Raw genomic sequence first — 18,962 nt, forward strand, 5'->3', positions numbered from 1 at the left:
TATGACCAGTGCATTTTCTTGGCAAAACCCTATTAGTCTTTGCCCTGCTTTGTTCCGCATTCCACGGCCAAATTTGCCTGTGACTCCAGGTGTTTCTTGACTTCCTACTTTTGCATTCCAGTCCCCTATAATGAAAAGGACATCTTTTTTGGGTGTTAGTTCTAAAAGGTCTTGTAGGTCTTCATAAAACCGTTCAACTTCAGTTTCTTCAGCGTTACTGGTTGGGGCATAGACTTGGATAACTGTGATATTGAATGGTTTGCCTTGGAGATGAACAGAGATCTTTCTGTCGTTTTTGACATTGCGTCCAAGTACTGCATTTCGGACTCTTGTTGACCATGATGGCTACTCATGAACGGACTCAGGGCACCGGGATCTGAATGCTCCTACTTGAAACCATGGCCCTTTCATCATCGTGAACGTGAGGGGAGGAAGGGAGGGGGTGAAGATCAGACTGGGAGCAGGCTCGAGAACCGGGAAATGGGGGCAGAGGCTAGAGATCAGGGCGAGAGATTGGGAAATTGGGGCAGAGGGCTAGCGCCCTTGGGCACAGGCTCATCCTGCCCCTGAGAGTGGAACCAGACCCGTTTGGGCCCGGAAAAGGCGGGAGGGCCTTCCCGCCTGGAGCCCCTGCAGTTTTCGTCACCGCCTTCCCCTCGGACTTCCTGCCACGTCTCCCGTATCGGTAGGAACACCGCAGCCGGCTGCGCGGCCCGCTGCGCGGCCCTGTCAGCTTCACGCGGGAGTCCGCGCCTCCGGCTACCTCGCCCGGGGCGGGGCCCGGAGGGGCGGAGCGCCGAGGGGGCGGGGCCCGCTGGGAGGGGCGGGGCGCGGAGGGGCGGGGCGGAGGGGAAGGGGCCCACGGGGAGGGGCGGGGCCGTGATTCTGTTGCCCCTCCGGCTTGGCCTGGGGGCGGGGTTTTGAGTCTGGGGGCGGGGCAGTGAGCGCGTGGGCGGGGAGGGGCGGGGCCTAACTGGGAGCTCAGGAAGCTGAGTCCGGGGGGCGGGCTAGAGGGCAGAGCCGGCTGAGGGTACGGCTAAGCTGGCAGGGCCAGGCTCTAGGGTGGCGAAGGGTGAAAGTGCCTATCGTGGGGCCGAGGGCCTCGCGGGACCGCGTGCCCTCCGCCACCCAGGTACAAGGGCTTTCGCGACGCGAAGAGGAATCTCACCTTCGTCTGTGGGAAGCCGCTGGCTGAGCGTTTGGGCTTCATCATCGCCTTCGAGGTAGGCTAAGCCCTCTGGGCGCCAGACAGCCCAGAGTCCAAGTTAAGGCTGTGCCGCCGACTGGCTGTAAATGACATATATTTCAGAACAGGATCTACTCCACGGGGTCGCTATGAAGACTGAGTGGCCCACGTGCACAGCACAGTCGGTGCTCAGTGAATTAATTAATGTCACGACTAATACTAACACCTCTTGGCCACAGTCCTGGAACTGCTAGCTTTGCTCAAGAGCCTCTTTCCCTAGCTCTGATTCTAACAGGTTCTTCGTGTAGCAGTTGGGATTGTACCTCTCTGTCTTTGGGCAAATGACAACCTCTTTACGTTTTGGCTTCCTTACAGGTGAAACAGAAGTTATTTACTCCCTAGAGTTGTTGTGAGGATTAATTGAATGAATCCCGGAACCCCTCAGAATATTGCCTGGCACCACCGACTCAATGGACAGGAGTCTGAGTAAACTCCGGGAGCTGGTGACGGACAGGGAAGCCTGGCGTGCTGCAGTCCATGAGGTCGCAAAGAGTGGGACAGGACTGAGCGACGGAACAACGAAGTGCCTTGCACTTAGTAAGCGCTTGGCAGAGTAAGATTGCTAAAGCCATCGTTCTTTTTCACCGCTCCCTTCTCCCCAGCCTCTCATCGCCTGGCTCGTGCTCGACCTGCCAGCCGCCCTGGCTACCTAGGTAAGGCGCGGCCTGGCAGAGCAGGCTCTGGCGAGCAACGCGGAGGCGCTGCTTGGGTCAGTGCGGTCGGCGGGCCCCGGCCCCGCCCGTGACCACGCCCTTCTGCCAACCCCGGTCCCAAGGTCTGCGTTCTGGCCCCGCCCCCTAGTTTGGCCCAGAGGGAGGATTGGCCGCTGGCTCGCTCATCTCCTCCGGGCCCCGCCCATCACCCAGTCCCGCCCCTCTTTTTATGTTCACCCGAGAGGGTCCTCCGCTTCGGCCTGACCCATCCTTGCTTTCCTTACGCTGCAGCAGGAGGCGCTGTCCCTGGAGCCCAGGACGCAGGGTCCAGATACGTGAGACTTCCTTTCCAGGACCCTGATTCCCCCGGGATCCTCCCTCCTTTGGGGGCCTCTGCTTCCAGCTAGGAGTCAAGGCTATGGTACCTTGGCCAGCGGCCCCAAGGTCGGCCCAGGAGTTGGGGTGAGAGGGCTGGGGTTCTCTGAAAACATTAGCCCTGCATAGCTTCCCTCTGCGCGTTCCCAGTCTCCTGCCCCTTGAGCAACGCTGACAATAAATCTCTCTACGCCCCACAGTGCCGCCGCCCCACGGACACCTCGTCCCCACCCACTCTGCGCAGTGTCTCCTCTTACGTGCCAATGTTTTGGGGGCCAAGGTGGATATGAAGGAGTGAAGGGACCTATCCTCTCCAGCTGAATGGTTACCAGTTGGCGAGGGAAAATTCACAGGATCTAGGAGCGGACTGAAAAAGGCCCTGCGTTCATCAGGGCTTTCAGTACACCAACGATAATAAAAAGGGGTTGAGTTGGGTCAGCTGAGACACCTCCCAGTGGATTTCTACACACTCTTCACCAGACCCTCCCCAAAGCCTGGTAAGGCAGTACCAGGCAGTTGCTGAGGGCACGGGCTGGTCGTGGAGCCACAGACCTGGGTTTGAACATTAATTCTGACTTTTATTTGCTGCGCGACCGTTGGCAAGTTTCATTTCATCATCTGTAAGGCAGGGACTTTATAAAGCTGATGAGAGACTTAAGCAGGATAATGTGCTTAACCAGCACGCGTCTCATGCCCTCAGCTTGTAAGTGGGAGCAGTGACCGCGTCTACCTCACAGGGTTGTGGTGGCGATTAAGTGGGTATTTAGCGTGTGAAGTCCTCAGAACGGTGCCTGGCACATTAGTGTATAATGAGAGTTCGTAGCAACAGGAGCCCCAGTACCTGTATACACTCATTAGATGAAGTGAAGTGAAAGTTACCCAGTCATGTCAGACCCTTTGCGACCCCATGGGCCACACAGTCCATGGAATTCTCCAGGCCAGAATACTGGAGTGGGTAGCTGTTCCCTTCTCCAGGGGATCTGCCCAAACCAGAGATCAAACCCAGGTCTCCCGCATTGCAGGCAGATTCTTTACCAGCTGAGCCACAAGGGAAGCCCAAGAATACTGGAGTGGGCAGCCTGTCCCTTCTCTAGGGGATCTTCCCAACCCAGGAATCAGGTGAATTCTTTACCACCTGAGCTGCCAGAAAACCCCGTTATAGATGCTGTGGCCTGGCTCAGCAGTGAGGACCAGCACCCTGCAGAGTCTTCAGGGTCCCTGACCCGAGGCTCATCATTCTCTGGGATGCTCCCCAGCCCCACGAAGTCCCCTGAGCACGTCTCAGACTTTGGAAGCTGCAGCAGAAGGGTGACCTGCCCCCTGGGAGGGAAAGCAGTGCCTTCTTCATCTCTAGGATGTCGGGCTGGGGTCCTTTCAGAGCCTCTCCTGGGCATAGGACTCCCATTGTTCCAGCCCCCCTCTTGTACTCCAGACTGGCCAAACCGGTTCTGGGGAAGGGGGGCGGGGAGCAGGCACGTTGAGACAGCCGCCTGCCTGCTTGCGAGGTTCCCTCCGCCCTCTCCTCCCCTCTCCCTGCCCCACACAATACCCAGGAGCTTCCATTGCCTGGCTCAGGGGCCATGCTGGCATCACCCCCTGAGGACCTGGCTGCAACCCCAGAGCCCCCAGGGCAGCCTGGAGCCCGGGACCGCGCTGGAGGCTGGACGGAGCTCCCTGGTTGAGGTAGGGCCCCCGGCTGCCAGCAGCCCCATCCTCCTCCCACCAGTCTTCCCGAGCAAGCCCTTTGTGCCGCCTCCCAGGCCCCTGATCCTGGCCCCCACATGCTTGTGGCCTCTTGGGCTTCCACAGCGTGCGTGGCCTGAGTCTCCTTTCCAGCCATGAACTCCCACTTGGCTCCCTCCATTGAGAAGAAGAGGGACCCTGCAGGGCCCTGCTCCTCAGGCAGCAGGGCAAGGGGCACCGTGGAGGGGGCAGGGAAAAGCTGGGCATAGGAGGTCAGAGATGCTTTCTCCAGACCAGACCAGCATCCAGGGCCCCTCCCTGCCAGCCTTGAGGAGTGGGTCCATTGTCCATGTGATGAGTGCCCCGTGGACGGGACCCTCTGTTGACTTAAAAGATAAACAGCACAAACTGAGAGTCGTGGGGCAATATAAGGACTGCAGCTCTGGGAGCAGTTTCTCAGAGCCACCCTACAGACGGGGGCACTGGGGCCCGGGCCCAGGCTATGAGTCGTCTGAAGTCACACAGGGCTTGGAATGTTGGCAGGGGCTTTCCCCTGTGGGTTCCCTTGCCTAGTGGGCACCAGAGTATCCTGTGATCAGGTCTTGAGCAGGGTTACCTGGGGCCAGTCTCTTTCTGGGAGTTTTTTTGGGGGGGTCTAGGAGAAGGAAATGGCAACCTACTCCAGTGTTCTTGCCTGGAGAATCCCAGGGATGGGGGAGGCTGGTGGGCTGCCGTCTATGGGGTCGCACAGAGTCGGACACGACTGAAGTGACTTAGCAGCAGCAGCAGCAGCAGAGATAAGCTATAAACACTCTAGCAGTGAGGTTGAGTGGACCACATCCACAGAAGGCCACAGGGCTGGCATCCTGGCTGGATGGTCACTCTCATTGTCCCTTGGCCTGGGCAGAGATGGAGGCTAACCCACCCCTGACCTCCTCCCCGGGGACCTGCCTCCAGCCTTGTCTCCTCCAAGGAAGCCTTGCCCGTCCCCCTCCATTTACCTAGCCTTCTCCTCTGAGGCTTTAGTAGGGTGCTCCTTGGAATTCCCTGGCGGCCCAGTGGGTGGGACCCAGCGCTTCACTGCACAGGGCACAGGTTGGATCCCTGGTTGGCGAACTAAGATCCCACATGCTGTGCAGTGTGGCCAAAACAATTTTTTAAAAAATATGAGATGCTCCTGCCTCCACGGTTCCATGTTTTGCTCATTTATCCCTGCAGCTGACATGGGAAGGGGGCTTCCTTTCAGCCCTCGAGAGGCTTCCAGAACCCAAGTGGAGAGACTCTCCCAGAATATGAGGGAGCAGAAGCACACGCGTGTTCGTGCACAGGCGTGCCGACAGAAGCGAGTGGGGCTCCTGTGGGAAGGGCTTCTGATCCCAGCAGGAGAAGAGGCCTGTCTGGTGGGCAGCGGTCCCCGTGTCTCCTGCCACGTGCTCCTAATGTGTCGCCATCGCTGCCTCAGTTTCCCTACCTGTGGAACGGCCCAAGCCGTCCTCGTGACTAGAGAAAGACTGAGAGCAGTCAGGAGCGCGACGACCGACTGCAGAGCTCCCGCTCTGTGCGAGGCGCGCTGCGTGCACGAGTCTTTTCTTCGGCCACACCGTGCAGCGTGCAGGGTCTTAGTTCCCAGGGAAGCCCCCTGCGTTGTTCTCATTTTTCACTCTTTATTTATCTTTGGCTGTGTTGGGTCCTAGTTGCGGCCCATGGAGTCTTCCTCCGCCGCCTGCGGGCTTGTCTCTGGCTGTTGCTAGAGAGGAGCAGGTGGGCGCTCTAGGCGAGGCGCATGGGCTTTAGTCCCCCTGCCCCAGGCACATGGGATCTTAGTTCCCTGACTAGGGGTCAAAGTCGCATCTCCTGCTTTGGGAGGCAGATTCTTAACCCCTGCGCCACCAGAGAAATACTCTTAATTCGCCTATCAGCATTTTGAAGCATGACTATCCTGTTCACCAGATGAGGAAACAGAAAGACTTGCTCCTGGCGGGGAGGGCCCAGAGGAGTCCATGGTGCTGAGGAGCAGCGCCAGCCTGCGCTCCAGGCAGGGGGTGGAGACAGAAGGGGAAGCCGGCCAAGGGGGCTGCGCTCAGGGGGTCCGGGCACAGAGCCGCGCCCCGCTGGCTCCTCCGCTCCCTCCTCCCCCTAGGCTCACGGACACTCCCGCTGTTGCTCTCTCGGCCTTCTCCCTCTCTCTGTGTACTGGGCCCCTGGGTACTTCAATCAGGACAGTTTGCTACCACTCCTTCAGGAAGCCTTCCGGGAATGCCTGGCTCGAGATGAGCCCAGCCCTCTGCTCTGACACTTCCTCTGGGCTGGTTCTTTCCAACCTGGATTGTAACTGTTTTTGTTTTGACTTCCCCACGAGACTGGCAGTCCTGCAGGGCATGAAACGTTTGCCCGTCTGTCTCCTCCGGTTTTCCCGGGCTTCACATCTGTCTCTGAGTATCTGGTCTGTCTGAAATGCTCGGTGTCTCTGTCTCTCTGCCCCCATCTCTGGGCTCCTGAGCATCTCAGCATCTGCGGTTTTCCGGTTTGGAGTGCTCTGGGGTCCCGGTCTCCGGGTCGCTCTCTAAAGCATCCCTGTCCTCCAGCCTCAGCCCCTTGGTCTCTCCGGCTCTGTCTCCTGAGTCTCCTGGCCCTGCCAGGCGGCCGCTGCTCCTTTGGCCTGAGCAGGCCTCTGGGGAGGGGGGCGTCCTTGCTGCCCAGTCTGCCCACAGGGAGGCCAGGCCCCGGGAGGCCCCCGCCCAGCCTGCTGCCTGCTCCCTCCCTCCCTACCCGCCTGCCTCACCACAGGGCTTGATGAATCAAACTCTTTGTCTGGGTGGGATCTCCCCAAGCCAGCTGGGCAGAGAGAGGGCTTCCCCTGCCGGAGCAGCCAAACACCATCCGCGGCGGGCCTTGGTGGAGAGGTGAGGGGCTGCAGCGAGGGGCCGGGGGCCAGGGCTGGGGGACTCAGACCCCGCTGACTGGTAGGCCTGTCTTGAGGCTCCGGCAGCCTCGCTGGGGATGACTTCCTGCCCGAGAGGACCCACTCAGCTTGTCTTGTTCCTGAGGCTGGGAGATGGGGTCCCCTCTCCCACCCCCAGCTGGGGGGCTGGGGCTCTTTCCTGCCCTTCTCCTGGAAGGGCCCAGCCTGTCCTGGGTGGTGGCCTGCCTGCCAATCTGTGACCCTCCCAGCCAGCTTGGCATGGGTGTGGGCACCACTCACCACTGAAGCCTACAGCTCTGGGCACAGGAGGGGAGGCTGGGTGACGCCGGCAAGGGTCTCCTGGGCCTGTGTGTTTGTGCCTGCATCACGGTGTTGCGAGTGTGAGTGGAACAGGAGTGTGAGGAAGCTTGAGCAGATACGTAAATATCTGACGGCTCAGCGTGTGTTTGTGAAAGTGAGCGAATATATGTGCTTGTACTAAAAAAAGGGTGTGTGTGAATTGTGAGCCTGTGATCTGAAATGTCTGGGTGTATCTGTGAAAGCACGTATGTCAGTGTCTGCAGCTGGAAGAACATGCATGTGGACGTACATGGGACAGACGTGGGTCTGTGTGGCACTGTATGCATCTGTGTGTCTGATCACATGTCAGGGAGTTGGGAACGTACAAGGTGCTTAAAGGCACAGACTCAGAGCTAGACTGTCTGGGTTTGAATCCTGGCCCCACTGTTTACCAGATAACCTCTCTGTCTCACTTTCCTCACCTATAAAATGGGGCTAATGACAGTGTCGGATCAGGGGACTTCCCTGGTGGTACCATGGTCAAGAATCTGGCTTCCAATGCAGGGAACTTGGGTTCGATCTCTGGTCAGGGAACTAAGATCCCTCATACTGCGCGCCAACTTGAACCTGCGAACCACAACTAAAAGAAAAAAAACAGCATCAGCTCCGGGTTGTTGGGGCTTCAGAGGATTAAATGAGCTTCTACGTGTAAAGTACTTGGCCTGTTGTTAAGTAAGTGCCAAGTAAGCATTAGCTATCACCATAGAATCAAGTGTGTGAGTGTGCTTGCCCAGAAGTGTGTGCAGGAGGCTGCGTCCAGGCCTCCAGGACGCGGCGCTCACTCACCACTGTTGTCCTGTGTCTTGCTCTGATGCCTTCTCCCCTGCAGGCCCCAGTGGGTGGTGGAGCAGAGGAGGAATGGACTGTGGGCCACCTGCCACCCTCCAGCCCCGTCTGGCTGGGCCGCCTGGCACTGCCCACCGCCCAGTGGCCGTGTGCCAGCAGGAGAGCCTGTCCTTCGCGGAGCTGCCCGTCCTGCAGCCTCCAGGCCCCATGTGCCTGGATCTCTTCCCCGTGGCTCCAGAGGAGCTGCAGGCGCCCGGCAGCCGCTGGTCTCTGGGGACCCCTGCTGCCCTCCAGGGGCCGCCGTGGCCACCGCCTCCTGGAGGCGCAGACCCCGAGCTCTCCTCCAGGGGGGGGATGCGGCCTAGCCGGGCTGGCAGCTGGCCACACTGTCCTGGTGCCCAGCCCCCAGCCCTGGAGGGACCCTGGAGTCCCCAGCACCCACAGCCACAGCGCCGGGCCAGCCACGGATCGGAGAAGAAGTCGGCCTGTGAGTCACTCTGGGGGAGGGTGTGGTGGCGGGGGAGGAGAGGGGAGGGTGGGGTGGCTCTTTTAGGACCAGTAAGCCCCCAGATTCCCCAGACAGGCAGGACAAGTGATCTTAGATCTTAGGGATAAGGGATCTGGGGCTCAGAGGAAGCAAGTAACTTGTCTGAGGACACCTGGTGAGTGGGTGTCCTGGGCTTCCTGGTCCTCTGCCCCCTGCAGCCAGCTACTTTGCTTTCTCCCCACCCCCTGGCTGACCGCATTACTCTGGGAAAAGATCCTGGCAAAAACACTGGTCTTTCTCTCGGGCACATCCCTCTGATGCCCAGGGTCACAGGGCAGTGGCAGGGAGGAGAGACCCCACTGGATGCCAGCCTGCGCTCTCTCACCCCACCCTCCGTCAGGGCGCAAGATGCGGGTGTACCAGCGAGAAGAGGCCCTTGGTGGCCCCGAGGCCCACGTTGTCTTCCTGGAGCCAAGCCAGGCCGCGGAGCAGGGGCTGAGCACAGAGGAGCCCAGGCCCGCGGGGCTGCCTGGGCCTGCTCGCGGGGGCCTCGCAGGGCCTGAGCGGAGGCGCTTCTCGGCCTCTGAGCTGGTGACCCGCCTGCACTCTTCCCTGCGCTTGGGGCGGAATTCAGCAGCAAGGGCACGGAGCCCAGGGTCAGGGTCAGGCCCCGGAGCTGCCCGAGAAGGTACCAGCTCGCCCCGGGGCCCCAAGAAGAGCTCAAGAGGCAGATGCGGGGAGGGGCGGGGTCGCTGCACACCTGAGGCGCGTGCGGTGCCCAGCACTGCTCTTGGGGCCTCCCTCAGCTCTGCCCCTCTGCAGGGAAAGTGTCTGGGAGAGACTCGCGCAGTGTAGAGATGAGGGTGGACGCCACGGCGACGCCAGCTCCTGTTGACCTGAGCGAGGTCCCCGGCAGCTGGCCGGAGCCCAGGTATCACCTCCCACCCCAGGCTCGGTCCGAGGCGGGGAGGGACCGTGACGGGCCCTGACGCTCCGTTTCCCAGGCTGGATGCGCGGGAAGAGCCGGCGCCAGGGCCCCGGAGCGCCAGCGAGCGGCGCCAGTCCCGGTTCCTGCTTAACTGTACGTGGGGGGGTGGGGGGGCGGTGGCCGAGGGAGGGGCCGGGAGCTTGGGTACCGGGAAACCGGGATCGGGGGGCTGACAGGTCGGGCCTTTGTGGGAGGGAGAGACCGGGACCATGAGTGTCCAGTACAGGGGGCAGCATGCAGGAGGTGCCCAAGGTTGGCGGGAGGAGTGGGCGAGTGACCCGAGTCACCAGTCCCGCTCCTCGAACCGTCGGAAAGCCTGGTTAGGCGAGCCGGGCCGCGGGGTCAGGGCAGGGGGCCGGCGGGCGCCCCACGGCCTCCGCTCTCCGCCCAGCCGTCCTCTACCAGGAATACAGCGACGTGGCCAGCGCCCGCGAGCTGCGGCGGCAGCAGCGCGAGGAGGAGGGCGCGGCGGACGAGGCTGAGGGCGCGGAGGAGGGCCCGGGGCCGCCGCGCGCCGACCTCTCCCCGAGCAGCTCGTTCCGGGCGCAGCGCGCCGCGCGGGGCTCCACTTTCTCGCTGTGGCAGGACATCCCCGACGTGCGCGGCAGCGGCGTCCTGGCCACGCTGAGCCTGCAAGACTGCAAACTGCAGGAGGTGCGCCGGGGCCGAGGAAGGGGGCGGGGAGGGGGCGGAGGTGGTCCCGGGGGCCGGCGAGACTGCAGGAGGTGCGCCCGGGCCGGGTGGGGGAGTGCGGGCGCAGGAGGTGGGCCCGGGGGCGGGGTCAGCGGGAAAAGGCCTAGGGTGCGGCGGGACGAGGACAAGGACCCTAGACCGAGACCCCGAGAGCGGGGCCTGGGAGGGAGGAGGGGCGCAGAGGATGAAACACAGGGTGCACGCGGGCCCAGCAGGTCCTAGAGCAGGAACCGGGTCGGCGGGAGGGCGCACGGGGACTGGCAGGGCCGGTTGACCCGGGCCCGGCCGGATGCGCGCGGCCTGCAAACTTGGGCCCAGCTGGGCTGGAGCCCGAGTAGCAGCAGGAGGCTGTCTCTGAACCCCACCTGGCGCTAGATCCGGAGGGGGCTGGAGAAGGAAAAGGGACGGGGGCTGCGCTGAATCTAGGGAGGCGGGCTCTGGGCGCGCTTGGTGGGCGAAGCAGCGCATTCAGGGTTCAGCCCTGCATCCGCCCTCACTCAGGCCAAGTTTGAGCTGATCACATCCGAGGCCTCCTACATCCACAGTCTGTCGGTGGCCGTGGGCCACTTCTTAGGCTCGGCCGAGCTGAGTGAGTGCCTGGGGACACAGGACAAGCAGTGGCTGTTCTCCAAACTGCCCGAGGTCAAGGGCACCAGCGAGAGGTGAGGCAGTGGCCCGGGCTCGCGGGCAGTCAGGCGGAGGCTGCAGCTGGCTGGGCTCCCGCCTCTGGGGTCTCCTCCTGGCCCCGGCCCTGACCCCTGGCTGCCCTTTCAGGTTCCTGCAGGACCTGGAGCAGCGGCTGGAGGCGGACGTCCTCCGCTTCAGCGTGTGCGACGTGGTCCTGCAGCACTGTCCGGCCTTCCGGCGTGTCTACCTGCCCTACGTCACCAACCAGGCCTACCAGGAGCGCACCTACCAGCGCCTGCTGTAGGCGGGGCTCTGCCGGGGAGCGGCGAGGGGGGGGGGAGTTCCGGCGGCGGTAGGTGCAGAGGCCGGGCTGAGGAGGGCTGACCTGGGAGCGGCGGGGCGCCTGCCCTGGGCTCTGACCACGAGGAGGCCAGACCTGCCGGCCCCGAAGCACCAGAGGGGCGACTGGAGGCGGGGATCCTGCGTTCCGGGCCCCCTGTCATCACAGACCCTCTCCCGCCCCCACTGTCCAGCCTGGAGAACCCCAAGTTCCCTGGCATCCTGGCTCGCCTGGAGGAGTCTCCTGTGTGCCAGCGGCTGCCCCTCACCTCCTTCCTCATCCTGCCGTTTCAGAGGATCACCCGCCTCAAGATGCTGGTGGAGGTACCTGAGGGCTGGGTAGGGGAGAGACCCCTTTATCTCCACAGCCCCTCGGGGTGCCCAGGGCAGGGCAGGGTGCCTGGGAGAGGCCACACTGCCTTGCTGCACAGGCTCCACCTTCCAGAACATCCTGAAGCGGACAGTGCAGGGCTCTGAAGATGAAGACATGGCCACCAAGGCCTTCAATGCCCTCAAGGAGGTGAGCTCGGCACGGAGGAGGCGTCTGGCTCCCAGGGGCCTCCCCGGAACCCCTGTGTGTCTCCAAGGGAGCCTCAGTCTTCAGACTCCCTCGTCTCCAAGTGGGAGCCTGAGGCTGGGCTGGGGGAGCCTCGGGGCGTTGCGGGTGACCCCCCCATGGTCTCCGCAGCTGGTGCAAGAGTGCAATGCCAGTGTGCAGTCCATGAAGAGGACAGAGGAGCTCATCCATCTGAGCAAGAAGATCCACTTTGAGGGCAAGGTATCCGCCTTCAGCCAGGGAGCTGGGACCCCCGGGGGGGGGGGCAGCCCTGTCGCCTCCTCCCTGGGGCTGCAGGCCAGTCCATCGCTGTCCAGCCCTCCACCCCCTGCCCTCTGCCCCCGGCCTTACCCCGGCCTCCTCCACCCTCCCAGATCTTCCCGCTGATCTCCCAGGCCCGCTGGCTGGTTCGGCACGGGGAGCTGGTGGAGCTGGCACCCCTGCCCGCAGTGCCCCCGGCCAAGCTGAAGCTGTCCAGCAAGGCGGTGTACCTGCACCTCTTCAACGACTGCCTGCTGCTCTCCCGGCGGAAGGAGTGAGTCTGCGCAGGACGGGGGTGCTGGTGGGTGAGGCTGGAGCTCTCTTCTTCCGCACCAGCGGGCTCACAACGAGTCCACCTGCCAGGCTCTGCTGCCAGGGCACCCTAAAGCTGAGAGGCTCCCCCAGAAAAGGCAGAGCCGGGGCAAGTCCATCTTCTGGAGAATCAAGGGCTGGGCTGTGTCCCAAGAACTGTGAAGCTGCTCTGAGCTTAAGCCAATTGGAGCAGAGACTAAACGCACAGCCGCCCCTGAGCCACAGTGGTAACAACGAACATTTGAGCGCCTTTTCTGTGCCAGGCATGCTATGTGGGCTTTCCCCTTTAATCCTGAGTGTCTTCCTGGAAAGTAGCCTCTCTGGTTATTCGCGAGGTCATGGAGCGCAGGAACCAGGGGGAGGTCAGGTCTGTCTGATGCTAGGTCCCAGGCTCCTAACTGTTGCGCTCTCCTGCCTTCCATCTGCCAAGCAGGCTACCATGTAGGGAGACACACTGTGATAATCACTCATGGAGAGGTTAGCACACAGCCTGGCGTGTACTGAACGCTCACTCAGCATTAGCTGTGACTATTATAAGTCTGGGAGACTCCCTGAATGAAGTAAGCCTTAAGGATGGAGGGGATGAAGGATGGATGTCTTATGCCATGGAAAGAGTTCAGCTCTGATTGATTTATTTATTCAGTGAAGCATCAGTGAATCCCTGTTCTGTTTTGGGTCCTCCAAAGAGGTTGGGAACTTAGAGATGAATGAGATTTGTTCTCTGCTTACCGGCGCTCTCACACCAGTGAAAATAAATCCTGATAGCCACCTGTTCAGGGTTTTGATGGAAGGGTTAACTGTACTGTAGTATTCCCTAGTGTGGGATGAGACTCAGTAAAGCTTCATAGAGGAAGGAACGTTTGAATTGGGTTCTGAAGAATACGTAGGAGTTTTCCAGGTAGAGGTGATTGGAGAAATATAGCCAAGTCACAGAAGGATGGAAGAGCAGAGTATATCTGGGAAGTGATGAAGCCTAGTGTGGCCAAGTTTGTAGAAAGAAAGGGCGAGAGAGGGAAGCTGGCATGTTGAAAGCCGTGGCAGAAAGGTTGGACTTTCTGAGAGCATGGAGAGTTAAGCAGAGAAGGCCAGTTTGGAGAACGGGCTGGAAGGGAGAGCCCAGAAGCTGCTGTAACTGCCCAGATGAGCGCAGAGGCTCCATAAGTAGCAGTGGGCCTGGGGGGATCGGTGAGCTCCGGGGACAATAAGGACACAGCTGCTGGCCGGTGAGGGGGGCGGGCAGGAAAGAGGCGAGTGGAAGGCCCGAGTGGCCTCGGGGGATTCGCTGGCGTCTTTCGGTGGAAGGAAGAACTGCGGAGGGACCCGGTCTGGAGGGGAAGATACTGGTTTTGTCTAGCCTGGCCGACATGAAGGAACTGTGGAACACCCTCCATCTACCCACCCGCCCACCTTTCTTAGAAGGGTTTATCAGACCCCAACAGTGGGCCTGGCAGAGTCAGGTGCTGTGATACGGCAGCACGGGAGACAGTTTCCTCCTGTACCGGTCACAGAGGCAGACACGAAGCAGTCTGCCCATCTCAGCGGGGGAGCTGCCCAGGCAGCTCTATGGAACAGAGGCTTCAGGAAGAGGCTCAGAGAGAGCGCAAAGTGTGCCTGGGGCAGGGACCGGCTCCATCACCTCCCACCAGGTCAGTGAGCCAGGGAGATCAGGGGCAGGGACCGGCTCCATCACCTCCCACCAGGTCAGTGAGCCAGGAGATCAGGGGCAGGGACTGTCTCCATTCACCTCCCACCAGGTCAGTGAGCCAGGAGATCAGGGGCAGGGACTGTCTGCATCACCTCCCGCCTCTGCCAGTGAGCCAGGAGATTGCAGCCCTCGTTTTGCTGACTGCCCTGTGCAGCCTCGCTTTCTTGAGGAGGGTCCTAGGGACAGACGACGCCTTCTCTTCTCGTCCCATCAGCAGTCGCCTCGTCCCGAGGGTGGGTCCAGGCTGACCTCACCCCCCCGTTCTAGGCTGGGGAAGTTCGCCGTCTTCGTTCACGCCAAGATGGCTGAGCTGCAGGTGAAGGACCTGAGCCTCAAGCTGCAGGGCATCCCCGGCCACGTGTTCCTCCTTCAGCTCCTCCACGGGCAGCGCACGAAGCACCAGTTCCTGCTGAGGGCCCAGACGGAGTGAGTGGGTCTGGGTTTGGGGAGTGGACCCCCCAGGCAGGGGCACGGCCTTTCGTCTCTCTCTCAGGATGGTGGCCTAAGGCTGGGGCTGGCAGAGCTAGCATCTGGGGGGGCCTGGACCTGTTCTGTGCCCATCCTCAGAGCTGGGTGGGCGCTGGCTTGGGTGGGCCTTGGGGTGGAGACGGCTGACCCGGGTCCCATGTCCGCACGCCATTCCCTGTCCTCCCAGCCCTGGTTTCCCCACTGTGGCCCCGGGAGACTGCAGTTCTCATGTCGGGACAATTCAGCCTTCCTCTCCCTAGGAGTGAGAAACAGCGATGGATCTCCGCCATGTGCCCCTCCAGCCCCCAGGAGGACAAGGAGGTCATCAGCGAGGGGGAAGGTAGCAGCCTGCCCCCCACCACGAGGGCCGTGTTCCCGGGGCTGTGCACAGCATCGCGCTCCCCTTCCCCGCCCCGGTGCTGGGCTCCGTGTTGCCCGCGGGGCCCGCAGGGAGAGGGGCCAGCCTGGGGCAGGCTGGGTCTGCGAGACCCTGGAGGACGGGCCGGCTGCACGCGCAGTCAGCACCCTGGAGTGGGCGCAGCCTTGCTCGTCCTCCCGTGCCGGCCCCCCAGGAGCCCCTTTCGCGAGTTAGAAAGCAGATGCGCAGAGGTCAAGTGGCTTGTCTGGGCTCAGCGGTCAGCGGCCCAGCTGGGACTGGAACCGCCTCTGTCTGTCGCTCTGCGTCAGCTGCAGAGAGGACGGCAGCAGAGCGGCCGGGAGTGGGCGCGGGTCGCGGCAGGCCGAGGGCTCTGCTCTGCTGATCCGGAGGCTTCTCTGGGCCTAAGGCCAGTGAGCCAGGGTACAGCCCGATCAGAGGACACGTTGGTGTGGTGGGAGCCAGGTAGTTATGCAGGGTTTTTCAGCAGGGGTGTTAGGGCTGAGCCAGCGAAAAGGAAGGTAAGAAGCTCGTTTCCTCCCAGTACTGCCCACGTGCTGGGGTGCCGAGGGCTTTGCACATGCCTTTATTTTCTGCCTGCAGTGAGGGAGCCCCAGTTTGATCGCTGGCTCGGGGAGGTCACCTGGAAGAGGGAACGGGTACTGCTAACGACAAGTCCCTTAGGTAGATTCATTCTTCATATCTGGGAACGCTGAGGCCCAGGACTTTAGGCAACTTGCCCAAGGTCAGTGAGCTGGGATTCAAGCTTGGTCTGGCTCTGAGGCCTGTGGTTTTCCCGACACTGCTAGTCCACCTGGGAGTGTGGTCGCAGGGGCTGAGGCCTGGACCAGAGTCGGTTCTCTGACTGGCGCTAGAGGTATTTCAGCCAGAGGGTGAACTTACCCCTCCAAGGAGGTGGTCAGGGAAGGCCCCTGAAGGACGGGGAGGGGCAGCCACGGTGGTGTCTGGCGAGAGCACTCTTGGAAGGGGAAGCAGCCGTGCAAAGGCCCTGAGGCAGGAGGGGGCCTAGAGTGTCTGGGGAACAGCAGGGTGATAAGTGTGCGGCTGAGCCTTTCCGAGGAGCAAGGGGGAGATGAGGGAGGTGAGGAGGTGAGCAGGGGCAGCGCCAGACTGTGCAAGGCTTTGGAGGCTATGGGAGGACTTTTACTCTCAGAGGAGCGGGAATCCCTGGACGGTCATAACTGGCGGCGGTGTGGTTTGAGTCTCTGCTGAGAAGGATGCGTGGGGGGAGCGTCAGAGCAGCATGGCACTCATACAGAGGGGGCGTGTGCGCGCTCAGTCGCGTCTGGCTCTCTGTGACCCCACGGGCTGCAGCCCGCCAGGCTCCTCTGTCCAAGGGGTTCTCCAGGCAAGAGTACTGGAGTGGGTTGTGATTTCCTCTTCCAGGGGATCTTCCCAACCCAGGGATCAAACCCATGTCTCCTTCATCTCCTGCCTTGGCAGGTGGGTTCTTTACCACTGCGCCCTACAAAGGGGCCATTACTGTTGTGCAGAGACAGACCAGGAGGTCAGGAGCAAAATACTGAAGTGAGCTGGGAAGCTGAGAGCCCAGGGCATAGAACCAGTAATCGAAGCTCGGAGGGGCTGGACTCACTTAGCACTTGTGTTTAGGGTCCGAGAGGAGAGTGGCTGGGGTGGACAGACGAGGAGCTGCAGCAGCCGCTCTTTCTTTCTTCCCTCCCTCCCGCCATTTCCTCCCCCGCCCCGCCCCATCCTACCCTGGGGACCCCCTCACTCGCCCTTGGGTTCCCAGACCACCCCCAGGTTCAGTGTGTCAGAACATATAAGGCACTGCAGCCAGATGAACTGACTTTGGAGAAGACGGACATCCTGGCCGTGAGGATGCAGACCAGTGACGGTGAGAGGGCCCTCCTGGAGAGGCCTCCTGACGGGGGCTTTGGGGGCAGGAGGCAGCTAGATGGCTAAGCCTTCACAGGAAAAAGTTACACCAGTGTTCACCCACCATAGCATGCAAGAATCGAGTTAGACAAGAAGATGAACTTCCTGCTTGCACAGATGTAGGGTTGAGAGTAACCGATGGGGGAGAAGCGGGGAAATCCCTCAGAGAGCATTAGGAACAACAGATCACAAGTCCACCTACCAGTCTGTAGAGGTGTGCCCCTTTCTGCCCCCAGGAGATGCTGAGATGGTGTCCTCTCAGCCCCAGCACACGGACGGGGCTTACGTTAGGGCCCAGGTGTTCCTTGAATGTCACTGACGCTGCCCCGGCCCATGTGCCCTTAGGCTGGCTGGAGGGGGTGCGCCTGGCAGATGGCGAGAAGGGCTGGGTTCCCCAGGCCTACGTGGAGGAGATCAGCAGCCTCAGTGCCCGCCTCCGGAACCTCCGGGAAAATAAGCGGGTCACAAGTGCCACCAGCAAGCTGGGGGCGCCCCCTGTGTGATGGCGACTGTGGCCCGGGACAGCAGCCCCATGCCGGCGCCTGGACAGGTCTGCAGGGGGCCTGCGGTGTCCCCATGAACCCCCCGCTGCCGCTGGGGCTTCTGTCCTCATGCCTGGCTTCAAGGGTGCAGGCTGGACGCAGGCAGAGGTGCCTCTGAAGAGTCTCCCTCTCCTCCTGCTTCTCCGAGCCCACAGTTCAGGGACGAGGGCCATTTCTCGCTCTGGCTCGTGCCCTCTGGAACCTGGCCTGTCCCTTTCCTTCCCTCCACCCTGCCCGAGTCTTGGTCCCTCTGGCAGGGACCTGACTGGCAGTGGCTCTGGGCGCTGGGACCTATCTGTGTAGACAGATCTGGAGTCTTCTGGTGTGAGCCTGTGTGGGCCCTGGTTGCTGTGACTTTCCTGTAAATAAACTCCCCTAATGCCTTTGCTTGGAGTCTGTGAGCCTCATGGTACTGCTTGCACCCCAGCCCCGCTTCCCAGATAGAGATGGAGGGTTGGGCCTCTCCCATCGTCCAGGGTTAAGGATCCACCTTCCAATGCAGGGGATACGGGTTCGATCCCTGGTCGTGGAACTAAGATCCCACGTGCCCCAGGGGGCAACTAAACCCTGGTGCTGCGACTGGGGAGGAGCTCACACGCCGTCAACTGCTGAGCCGGGCTCTCGAGAGCCTGAGCACCACGGCTGGGAAGAGCAAGGCCTGCAGCAGCCGCGGAGAAAGGTCGGGAGGCTCTCTGACTGCTCGCCTCCCCCTAGGACCTGCCCTTCTGCAGAGCTCACCCCCTGACCAGAGCGTGATGTGAGAGGAGCTGCGTGTCAGTTAGACCGCTCTGGGCTGCAGTTAGCAAGAGATTCAGATAGGCTTAAATATTAAAGAGAATTTATTTGCTCTTGGATTTGTTTCTTATAGCTTCTTTAACAAATGATTACAAACTAAGCAATTTAAAACCAATAGGAATATCTTCTATCCGTTCTGGAGATCGGCATCCTGAAGTCAGTGTCTTTGAGCCAGAATCCAGGTGTGGGCAAGGCTGTGCTCTGGTGGGGGCGGGGTGCTCTGGGGGAGCTGTCCCTGGCTGTGCTCTGGTAGGGGCAGGGTGCTCTGGGGAGCTGTCCCTGGCTGTGCTCTGGTAGGGGCAGGGTGCTCTGGGGAGCTGTCCCTGGCTGTGCTCTGGTGGGGGCGGGGTGCTCTGGGGAGCTGTCCCTGGCTGTGCTCTGGTAGGGGCAGGGTGCTCTGGGGAGCTGTCCCTGGCTGTGCTCTGGTGGGGGCGGGGTGCTCTGGGGAGCTGTCCCCGGCGCTTCTGGTGGGGGTGGGGTGCTCTGGGGAGCTGTCCCCGGCGCTTCTGGTGGGGGCGGGGTGCTCTGGGGAGCTGTCCCTGGCTGTGCTCTGGTAGGGGCAGGGCGCTTCTGGTGGGGGCGGGGTGCTCTGGGGAGCTGTCCCCGGCGCTTCTGGTGGGGGTGGGGTGCTCTGGGGAGCTGTCCCTGGCTGTGCTCTGGTGGGGGCGGGGTGCTCTGGGGAGCTGTCCCCGGCGCCTCCGGTGGCTGCCAGCACCCTGCGGCTCGTGGCCGCATCACGCCAGGCTCTGCTTCTGTGGTTATGTTGCCTTTGTGTGTGTCTGTCTGATCTCCCTCTTATAAGGATGCGTGTGGTTGCATTTGGGGCCCATGCAGATAACCTCCCCACCCCACATCTTCCATTTAAATCCTATCTGCCAAGAACCCTCC

General features: G+C 61.6%; 1 protein-coding gene across 14 annotated transcripts; it reads left to right on the plus strand.

The window, feature by feature from the left end:
- Positions 1-1,009: 1,009 nt before the first annotated feature.
- ARHGEF19 (Rho guanine nucleotide exchange factor 19) lies at positions 1,010-18,133 on the plus strand. 14 transcript variants are annotated; one of them, XM_042244784.1, is made up of 18 exons: positions 1,010-1,223; positions 1,562-1,899; positions 2,191-8,492; positions 8,893-9,180; positions 9,315-9,423; positions 9,497-9,573; positions 9,872-10,134; positions 10,675-10,835; positions 10,948-11,100; positions 11,334-11,463; positions 11,585-11,659; positions 11,828-11,917; positions 12,070-12,230; positions 14,241-14,399; positions 14,687-14,781; positions 16,592-16,696; positions 17,083-17,287; positions 17,782-18,133. In XM_042244784.1, the coding sequence occupies exons 3-17, from the start codon at positions 8,078-8,080 to the stop codon at positions 17,238-17,240; spliced, it is 2,439 nt and encodes an 812-aa protein (XP_042100718.1). In that variant the 5' UTR covers positions 1,010-1,223; positions 1,562-1,899; positions 2,191-8,077; the 3' UTR covers positions 17,241-17,287; positions 17,782-18,133. The 14 variants fall into 14 exon arrangements, with proteins under 14 accessions (XP_042100718.1, XP_060267519.1, XP_042100722.1 ...); XM_060411536.1 differs by lacking the exon at positions 17,782-18,133 and having other exon boundaries at positions 2,191-3,957; positions 8,049-8,492; positions 17,083-17,672; XM_042244788.1 differs by lacking the exon at positions 17,782-18,133 and having other exon boundaries at positions 2,191-2,771; positions 8,049-8,492; positions 17,083-17,672.
- The last annotated feature ends 829 nt before the right edge of the window (positions 18,134-18,962 follow it).

Source organism: Ovis aries, chromosome 2 (genome assembly GCF_016772045.2).
Source record: "Ovis aries strain OAR_USU_Benz2616 breed Rambouillet chromosome 2, ARS-UI_Ramb_v3.0, whole genome shotgun sequence".
Classification (NCBI taxonomy): Eukaryota; Metazoa; Chordata; class Mammalia; order Artiodactyla; family Bovidae; genus Ovis; species Ovis aries.

What these genes read in the sequence shown, in the direction of transcription:
- ARHGEF19 (XM_042244784.1), top strand. Translation starts at nt 8,078, where the DNA reads ATGGACTGTGGGCCACCTGCCACCCTCCAGCCCCGTCTGGCTGGGCCG. An exon ending in ATCGGAGAAGAAGTCGGCCT is followed by an intron (nt 8,493 to 8,892) that starts GTGAGTCACTCT and finishes ACCCTCCGTCAG; the next exon opens with GGCGCAAGATGCGGGTGTAC. An exon ending in GTCCCGGTTCCTGCTTAACT is followed by an intron (nt 9,574 to 9,871) that starts GTACGTGGGGGG and finishes CTCTCCGCCCAG; the next exon opens with CCGTCCTCTACCAGGAATAC.